We start from the raw sequence: 8928 nt of genomic DNA, 5'->3' as shown, positions 1-8928 counted from the left end.
GTGAGGTGATGGGGCAGATGCACTGGTTTGCGTGGAAGTCACTGAGTGGAGACCAAGCCGGCAGCTCTTGGATCCTCGCCCCAACTCCAGTGGCGATTGGGGCAGGGAGGCCATCCGCCGGGGGCACACAGCCAGGGGGCAGGAGAAGAGGATCCAGGACCCCACCGTGAGGCCCACCGACCCCAGTAGTAAGTGGCAGCGCCTCCTCTGGCCCCACTGCCTCCAATGTGGCCCACAATCTGTCCACCCAGGCGCGGGACAGGGCGACTCCCCCATGGCGCCGTGACGGGGCGCCCGGTCCCTCCCGCAGGTCGCCGAGGGCGCCGGGGCCTCTCGCCACACCTGTCCGCTCCTCCGGGAGGCCCTGGCGCCACTGCTGCCGGCCCCTCTGCGCGGAGCCCTGTGTCCGCCGTCGCTTTGATCCCGGGGGCCCCGCTGGATAAAAGTCCCGGGCGGCTCCGCGCCAGCGCCAGACGGGGAGGCAGCCGAGCCGGGCGTACCAGCGGGCTGGCGCAGGGCGAGCGACGCCGAGGAGCCGGGGCCGCGGGGCCGCCCGCGCCGGCCGCGGTGAGCTGGGGGCTCTGGGCGCGTTCGGGGTGGGGGATGCGTGCCGGCGTCCGGATGGCGCGGGCTGCTCCGGGCCTGAGCAGCAAGGGTGAGAGGGACCCCAGCGGCTCAGGTGAGCGCCCCCCACCCCAAGCCCCAGCCCGTCGGGCCCGGCCCGCTGCGCGGCAGGCACAGTTCCCTCGGCGCGGAAAAGCCCCGCTCCTTCCCCGCCGCCCCTCCAGCCGCCCCGGGGGCGGGGGGCGGCGGCGCCGGGCCGGCCGCGGTGAATGGAGCCGCCGGGGCCGCCGGGCCGCGCTGCCCCCCACGGAGCCGGGCCGGGAGCGCCTCCGGCGGCCGCGGCGTGGTAGTCCAGGCCCCTCCGTCAGGCTTGCGGTTTGGGAAGAAAAGGCGATGCCTCCGCCAAGAAAAGAGCGAGCGCGGCCCCCTCCCCCTCCGCCGAGCCCGGGCGGCGGCGGCGGCGGCACATCTAACGCGCGGGCACCCGGGCCGCCGCGGCCCCCGCAAACTACGCCCAGGCTCGGCCCCCGCCGCTCATTGGCGCGGCCGGAGCCAGCGCACCCAGACCCTGCGAGGCCCTCGGCCGGCCGCGCGGGAGCCCGAGCTGCCCAGGCCGACGGCGCCCAGCCCCGAGAGCCTCGACGCCGAGCCGCCCGCGCTTCCTCTGCCGGGCCTAGGGCGGGGAGCAGGGCTAGCGAGCAGGCGCGGCCGGCGCCCCCGGCCCGGCGCCCCCAGCGCCGCCGCCGCCTCAAGGCCGCCCGCTCTCCGCAGGTGGCCGCGGGCCCGAGTGGCGCGGCCATGGGCCGAGGGGTGCGCGTGCTGCTGCTGCTGGGCCTGCTGCACTGGGCCGGGGGCGGCGAGGGCAGGAAGACCTGGCGGCGCCGCGGCCAGCAGCCGCCCCCGCCGCCGCCCCCGCAGCGGGCCGAGGCCGCGCCGGCGGGCGGGCAGCCGGTGGAGAGCTTCCCGCTGGACTTCACGGCCGTGGAGGGCAACATGGACAGCTTCATGGCGCAGGTCAAGAGCCTGGCGCAGTCCCTGTACCCCTGCTCGGCGCAGCAGCTCAACGAGGACCTGCGTCTGCACCTTCTGCTCAACACGTCGGTGACCTGCAACGACGGCAGCCCTGCCGGGTAAGGCCCGCGCCGGCCAGGGCCCCGGGAGGCCCGTCCCCGCCCTGCGTGGCCCGCATCCGCGCGCCCCGACCGGCACACCCTTGCCAGTGGCCGCCACCAGGCTCCAGGGCGCCTCGTCTCCAGCGGCGCTCACACCATCTGCCTCCCTGTCCCCTCTCGGACACACGAAGTCTCTGCGCTGGACCCTCCCTACTGGCCGTGGCAGTTCTCACCCCCAGGGGTGAGGGCTCCCGTCGGGCTCTCGGAGGCGCTGGTCCTGGGGAGGCCCGGCTCGGTGACTCGCCACGCGGGGGGTGGGGCAGCGCTTGAAGCGCTGGTCCCCGGCCAGCCTGGGCACTGACCCTCGGCCACGGTGCCCAGCCTCTCTGCTCGCGTCCTTCGGTCCCTGGGCGGGGAGAGAGCAGTTCCGAGAGTGGCCCTGGCTCCAGCAGGAGGAGGCGACACAGGGGGCGGGGAGAGTCCTGCTGTACCCCCACCCCCACCCCAGCTCAACTCGGCCGGCCGGTCTGCTCCCTACTGCTGCCTGGACTGCCAGGGATCCCATCCAGCCGGAGGGACAGGGAGGGGGCGCAGGTGGGACAGAAGGACCTGGAATGAGGGATTCACCCCTCTCCAGCCCCGAAGTAAATAAAGGAAGGATGCGAGGCTGGAGGTTGGAGAGGGGTTGGGGGCGCCCACGGCCTCAGCGAGTCGACAGCCCGAGGAACGGGACGTTAGGTAGGGCCTCGGTAGGAAAGCTTCGACCCCGCCTCGATGGCGCCCGCGCCCCTCAGCGCCCTCCTGGCCGGTCCCCGTGCCCCCGCCCCAAACACACTTCTCTAGCGAAGGCACTTTTCACTCTCCAAGCGCCACTGCGCGTCCCAAAAGGATCCCGAGCCCCGAGAAGACCCTCCCCACCCCCCGCCCGGCCGCCGGCGCCGAGGTTACAGCGGGTCCCGCGCGGGGCGGGCCGTGGGGATTTTCCACGGAACACACAGCCACGCGCGGCCCTTCTTCGCCCCGCGAGTGCCACCTCCCGGGACTGGCCGCCGCTCGCCGGGCCTGGCGCTCTCTGCAGGGGCCTGGCCGCTGGCGCCCCCGTGCGGCCTGCGCGCCGGCCGACAGGTGGAATGATCCTTTCCTCCCCGGCGCTGGGCCCTGCTGCCCCAGCTCACCGGCCGCTCCGCCATCCCCCCTTGCAGCTACTACCTGAAGGAATCCAAGGGCAGTCGGCGGTGGCTCCTCTTTCTGGAAGGTGCGTGCCAGGGGCGAGGCGGCGGAGCGGGCCGGGGGTCGCCTGGCACGCGGGATCTGAGGTGGTGGCTGTGCTCGCAGGCGGCTGGTACTGCTTCAACCGGGAGAACTGCGACTCCCGATATGACACCATGCGGCGCCTCATGAGCTCCAGAGACTGGCCGCGCACTCGCACAGGTCAGCAGGTCGCAGACCAGGCTCTCTCCACCCAGGCGAAGGGTGGGGCAGCCTCCGTGTGGGGCTCACGGTTTGAAGTCCTGGAAGAAGGCCTCACCCTCCTGGGTTCATTCCCTAGAGCCCCAGAGAGGCCCCCACGTGGTACATCCCCCTCCCTAGTTCTCTGAACTTCCTAAGGTTAGGGAGCATTCACTCTTATCACTTCATTCTTCCTCCACAGGTAACTCACTGTGGCTGCTCTCGTACTTGGTACACAGGCCCTTCTTAGGTCAAAGCAGCAGGTGGAGGGTCGGGGAGGTCCAGGGCCATGTCCAGGTGTCACAGCCTGACTGGGCATCCTGGCCATGGTGACTTTGTGAAGTAACTAAACCCCACCATTCCCCACTTGCCCGGTCTCCTTAGCTCAGGCTGGCCCCACTACCCACCTCCTTGCTGGGGCCAAGTAGGATCCCCCCACGTCCCCACCCCTTCCTATAGTCCCTATCCCTGCATACCCCCTCCCGCCAGGAAGGCCCACTGCCTCTGTCCTCTGCCACAGGCACAGGGATCCTGTCCTCCCAGCCAGAGGAAAACCCTCACTGGTGGAACGCCAACATGGTGTAAGAGGGAGCAAGGGGGTCCTTGCTGAGGGACCCTGTCCTTGGGGGTCCTTCCTGGGGGACATCCTTCCTGAAGGGCTTTTGAGCGGGAGTCCTTCCGGAGGGGGTATCCTGTCCTCGGGGGTCCTTCCTGGGGAGGGTGTTCCTTCCTGGGGGCCTTGGGGCAGCAGACGAGCATGACAGATTCACATAATCCTGGTGTCACAGCTTCATCCCCTACTGCTCCAGCGACGTCTGGAGTGGGGCCTCATCCAAGTCTGAGAAGAGTGAGTCCCCTGTCTTCTCCCTTTATTTCTCCTCTCACTCCCCCAAAACAGGGCAGGGATGACGGGGCTTCTGGGGAAACGCAGGCTTTCAGCCTTGTAACTTCCTCAGAGTCCTTGACAGTGTGTCCCAGGGTGCCTGCCCCCAGCGCCCACTGTTTGCTTGTCCGTGGCTGGCCTGGCCCCTGTGGAGGTCCTCACTCCTGAGTGTTCCCTGGGGAGGGGCCCCAGCACAGCCTCCTGCACCTGATCCCTCTCCCTCCAGTCTACCCCAGCCCGGGGCCCATCCCCTGAAGACCCTCCAGACCCCCAGCTAGAAACCCTCCTCCCTCCCATCTGGGGATGGGGGCCTGCCCTCTGTCCAGGCCCCACTTACAGCTGCGCTCCTTCTCCAAGCAGATGAGTATGCCTTCATGGGCACCCTTATCATCCGGGAGGTGGTGCGAGAGCTCCTGGGCAAAGGGCTGAGTGGGGCGAAGGTGCTGCTGCTGGCAGGGAGCAGGTGGGCCAGGCAGGGGCTGCGGGCGATGCGTGTGGAGGGCCGTGGGGCAGACCCTGGGACATGGCTAGGGTGAGAGTGTAGATGGGAGGGACAGTAGGGGGCCGAGCCTGGGCAGACCCAGGGGGCTCCAGCCTTGCCAGGCTGGGCAGGCATCTAGGAGGGTTGGCGTTATAGGGTCATCTTGGAGGTTCAGCCTCAGAGTGCTGTGTAGCTGGATGCTGACCAGAGGACGCTTCTGGACTCCATGGTTGTTGGATGTGAGGGAAGCCTTGGACTGCAGCAACCTATGTGGTTGATTAGGGGTTAGCTGTGGACCAATGCACCTTCTCCAAGGCCCAGGGTCCCAGTAGGTGGGGATCACACTGGTTGGTCACTGTATCCCAGCAGGCTTGCAGGGGAGCCAGGCGACATCCAAGGGATGGATGAAGGGGTCTAAGGCCAGATAGTTTGTCTTCATTTTCAGATAAGGAAACTGAGGCAGAGAGTGAGAGAGAGGAAGGGAAGGAGGAATGGGAGGAAGTGGGTTGACCTGCCTCTTAGCTCTGGGTCAGAGTCTGGAGCTTTGCCAGCCCCTTCTCTGCCTCCAGGACCCCAAAAAGCCCATGGGTATTGCACGTGAACACAGAAAGTGTTGACAGTTCAGAATGCATCAGGATCCCTGCCCCTCCTCAAGGCATGGCATTGGGGCTGGGCGGGCTCTGGGGAGGTGAGCACCCCTCCCCATCTACCTGGCCTCACGTCCTACCTCCCCCACAGTGCGGGGGGCACTGGGGTGCTCCTGAACGTGGACCGTGTGGCCGAGCAGCTGGAGGAGCTGGGCTACCCAGCCATCCAGGTGCGGGGCCTGGCTGACTCAGGCTGGTTCCTGGACAACAAGCAGTACCGCCGCACAGACTGCATCGACACCATCACCTGTGCACCCACGGAGGCCATCCGCCGAGGCATCAGGTGCCCTGGGAGAGAGGGCCCATCCTGCATGCTGGGACCCCACCGAGGCTCGAAGCATCCCGTGCGGAGGGCCTGGGGCAGAGTGACGTATCTGGGTGGAAGAGGCTGGGGTGGGGTAGGCCAGGGGCAGCCTAACCTGCAGCGTGTGGTCCAGGTACTGGAATGGGGTGGTCCCGGAGCGCTGTCGGCGCCAGTTCAAGGAGGGTGAAGAGTGGAACTGCTTCTTTGGCTACAAAGTCTACCCGACCCTGCGCTGTGAGTGGGCCAGCTCGGGTCGGGGCACAAGGAGCAGCGGGGGGATGTCCAGACTTTCTGCACCTCCTGAAAATGCAGCCTGCAGTCCAGCTCCCAGAGGCTGGGCCCAGAGACCACCACTCCTCCCAGGAGCAGGGTGACTAAGTCATCCTGGTGTGCCCAGGACTTTCCTGGTCTTAGCACTGAAAGTCTGCTCTGTCTCAGGCACACCAGGACAGTTGGTCACCCTGTCCACACCCACAGTTAGGAATGTGTTTTGGAGCTGAACCCCCGTACTGCCTCTGTGCAGGGCCTTGGATGGGGAGTTGTGAGGTCCCATGTGAAGGGACATCATCACCAAAGTTTGGTCAAAGCAGAGTTTCTGGGAGCCAGGCCAAGGTGGGGGGCTAAGAAGGTACATCTTCAAGGAAGGGCAGGTGTTAAGGAAGGCACACGCTTTGGGGGCTGGCGGCCAGCACCCTGAGGAGAGAGCCCACCTGGTCTGTGAGCCTGCCACAGAGCTGGCTGGGACCTCGGGGACCCTGAGCTACCAGTACCCTCCCCCAGGCCCAGTGTTCGTGGTGCAGTGGCTATTTGATGAGGCCCAGCTGACTGTGGACAACGTGCACCTCACGGGACAGCCGGTGCAGGAGGGCCAGTGGCTATACATCCAGAACCTGGGCCGTGAGCTGCGAAATACGCTCAAGGATGTGCCGTGAGTGTGCTGGGGACCCCTTACACAGTACCCCTAAATATGCAGTAAACCACTAGACTTAAAAATAGAGATCTTGAAACAGGAAGCAGCCAAGGGGTCCTTCAGTAGGTGATAAACTGCAGTCCAAGCAGACAGTGGCATATTACCCAGCACGAAAAAGAAATGATCCTTCAAGCCCTGAAAAGACATTGAGGAACCTTAAATGCATATTACTATGTGAAAGAAGCCAATCTGAGAAGGCTCCGTACTGTATGATTCCAACTCTATGAGATTCTAGAAAAGGCAAAGCTATGGAGACAGTAAAAGGATCAGTGGTTGCCAGGAGTGGAGGGAGGGATGCACAGGGGGAGCACAGGGGATTTTTAGGGCAAATACTCTGTATGGTATCATAATGTCGATGCGTGTCACTATACGTGTGTCCAAACCCATAGAAAGTACAACAGCAAGACGAACCCTAATGTACACTATAAACTTAAGGGAATTATGACCTGTCAATGTAGGTTCGTCAATTGTGACAAATGTCCCACTCTGGTGGGAGATGTTGATAGTGGGGAAGGCTGTGCTTGTGTGGGGGCAGAGGGTGTATGGGAAATCTCTGTACCTTCCACTCAATTTTGCTATGAATCTAAAACTGCTCTAAAAATAAAGTCTACATTTTAAAAAAGGCAAAACATTCGCCTGTCTGTAACAGCCTGCTGCCATTGCCCAGCTGGCCTTGCCTGGGAAAGGTGGACTCGGAGCAGGATTTGGAGGCTGGAAGGGATAAGGGTTAGCAGGGAGCATGCAGGCTGGTAGGGACAAGGCCTAGGTGGAGCAGCAGCTGGCTGGGCACAGCAACAGGAAGGAGGTGGGAGCCAGGCAGAGGACAAGCTCCCAGGAGAGTGGACTGGAGTTGCTGTGACCTGTGGGCATGGGGGGAGTGGGAGGTGGGGCTCACAGCCGTCGTTCTCCTCACCAACAGGGCCAGCTTTGCCCCCGCCTGCCTCTCCCATGAGATCATCATTCGAAGGTCAGTGTCCCGTGCCCTGGGACGGCTTGCATTCCTCTATGGCTCTTGCTTCAAACATCTGCAGCCCTCCTACCCCCACTTGCCCACCTACCTGTCTCCCCTGGCTCTCTATAAAGGGCTTCCTTCCAGGGCTTTCGAAGCCACTGATAGAATGAGCTGCGTGGCAAGAACTCAGACTCAGCCCTGCCTCAGTGGTAGCAATGCCCTCTCACCTGCTTTGGCCACACCCCATGTGACCCCTACACCGGTTTCTGTCTGCAGCCACTGGACAGAGGTCCAGGTGAAGGGGACCTCACTGCCCCGGGCGCTGCATTGCTGGGACAGAAGCCTCCACGACAGCCATAAGGCCAGCAAAGCCCCACTGAAGGGCTGCCCTGTCCACCTGGTAGACAGCTGCCCCTGGCCCCACTGCAACCCCTCTTGCCCCACCATCCGGGACCAGTTAACAGGGCAGGAGATGAATGTGGCCCAGTTCCTCATGCACATGGGCTTCGATGTGCAGACCGTGGCGCAGCAGCAGGGCCTGGAGCCCAGTAAACTGCTGGGGATGCTGAGCAGTGGGAGCTAGGAGTCCCGCCCGAGGAGCTGGCACCGAGGGCCGGCCACCTCGGGCCCCCTGCCCCAGGGCCACTTCCTCCTAGGCTCTCCTGCCCCTCCTGAGACAGATAGGGCCCCAGCAGTCTCCCCACCCTGGGTCTGGACGCCTTCCTCCCGGCAGCCTCACTGCCCCTCTCCCACTGCCTTCCGGAGGCCCAGCTGAAGATGGTGGACCTGCCATTAGCCCCAGCTGTGGCCTTGGGGCCCCTCTGACCCCACCCGCCTCCCCCCACCTCCAGCCTATGGTGGGAGCCAGAAGCACTGGATTCCTCAGCTCGCCAGCCCAGCCCCCAGCATCTCCTGCCCTTTTTATTATTTTATAAAGTGACTTTTTTATTACTTTAATTTTTTAAAAAGGAAAATAAGGAAGAAATATATGATGAATGATATTGTTTTGTAACATATTTTTTTTAAATAATGAAAAAAAAAGACAACAAAAGAGCCTCACCCTGCAGACGTGTTTATTTGAATGGGCAGTTTGCCCACTTCGAACCCTGCCCCCTTCCCTGACTTCTCCCTCCTCCCCAGGGTAGCAGGGAGACTGAGGGGCCAGCCATGAGGGGGCCCCTGACCTCCAACCCCTTCCTGGATGCACTGATCCTGTTCATGGCCCCCACCCCACCTCATGTCCCATTCTAGACCCTTCCTGAGGAGGCCCTGCTTCTGTTCATCCATTCAGCAAACACCAGTCATGGGCCCACCATAGGCAAGACCCCCAGTGTGGTGATAACAGCTCACATTTCTCTTTATTTTGTCATTGAGGTGACATCCACGTACCACACACTGAGCCACTGCAAAGTGCACAACTTGGTGTTTGCACATTCACAATGTGCCACCACCAGCCATGTCCAGTTTCAAAACTTTATCACTCCAGAAGAACACTCCCTACCCAGCTAACATTTTCTTAAAGTTTGCATGGTATTTATTTTTACTAGGTCACACACATGCGTAGTT

The 8928-nt window shown here is 63.5% G+C and overlaps 1 protein-coding gene across 3 annotated transcripts; it reads left to right on the top strand.

Moving 5' to 3' along the window:
- Positions 1-355: 355 nt before the first annotated feature.
- NOTUM (notum, palmitoleoyl-protein carboxylesterase) lies at positions 356-8363 on the top strand. Of its 3 annotated transcripts, XM_087441808.1 has the most exons (12): positions 358-567; positions 1336-1694; positions 2879-2931; positions 3012-3107; positions 3646-3706; positions 3914-3972; positions 4369-4471; positions 5228-5419; positions 5574-5674; positions 6221-6368; positions 7330-7377; positions 7639-8363. In XM_087441808.1, exons 2-12 carry the CDS (start codon positions 1363-1365, stop codon positions 7943-7945), a joined length of 1500 nt encoding a protein of 499 aa, XP_087297934.1. In that variant the 5' UTR covers positions 358-567; positions 1336-1362; the 3' UTR covers positions 7946-8363. The 3 variants fall into 3 exon arrangements, with proteins under 3 accessions (XP_087297933.1, XP_087297934.1, XP_014644855.2); XM_087441807.1 differs by lacking the exon at positions 7639-8363 and adding an exon at positions 7494-7631 and having other exon boundaries at positions 356-1694; XM_014789369.2 differs by having other exon boundaries at positions 358-1694.
- Positions 8364-8928: the final 565 nt, after the last annotated feature.

The sequence above is a fragment of the Ceratotherium simum genome, chromosome 16, assembly GCF_057802395.1.
Source record: "Ceratotherium simum simum isolate JZ-2026a chromosome 16, ASM5780239v1, whole genome shotgun sequence".
Classification (NCBI taxonomy): Eukaryota; Metazoa; Chordata; class Mammalia; order Perissodactyla; family Rhinocerotidae; genus Ceratotherium; species Ceratotherium simum.
Note: the sequence above shows the minus strand (reverse complement) of the source record. Positions and strands in the feature narration are given on the sequence as shown.

Bases quoted from the DNA above. Each gene is read 5' to 3' on its own strand.
- NOTUM (XM_014789369.2), top strand. From the start codon at position 604: ATGCGTGCCGGCGTCCGGATGGCGCGGGCTGCTCCGGGCCTGAGCAGC. The intron at 2,932-3,011 runs GTGCGTGCCAGG...CTGTGCTCGCAG, and splicing joins GTGGCTCCTCTTTCTGGAAG to GCGGCTGGTACTGCTTCAAC. The intron at 3,973-4,368 runs GTGAGTCCCCTG...TTCTCCAAGCAG, and splicing joins CTCATCCAAGTCTGAGAAGA to ATGAGTATGCCTTCATGGGC.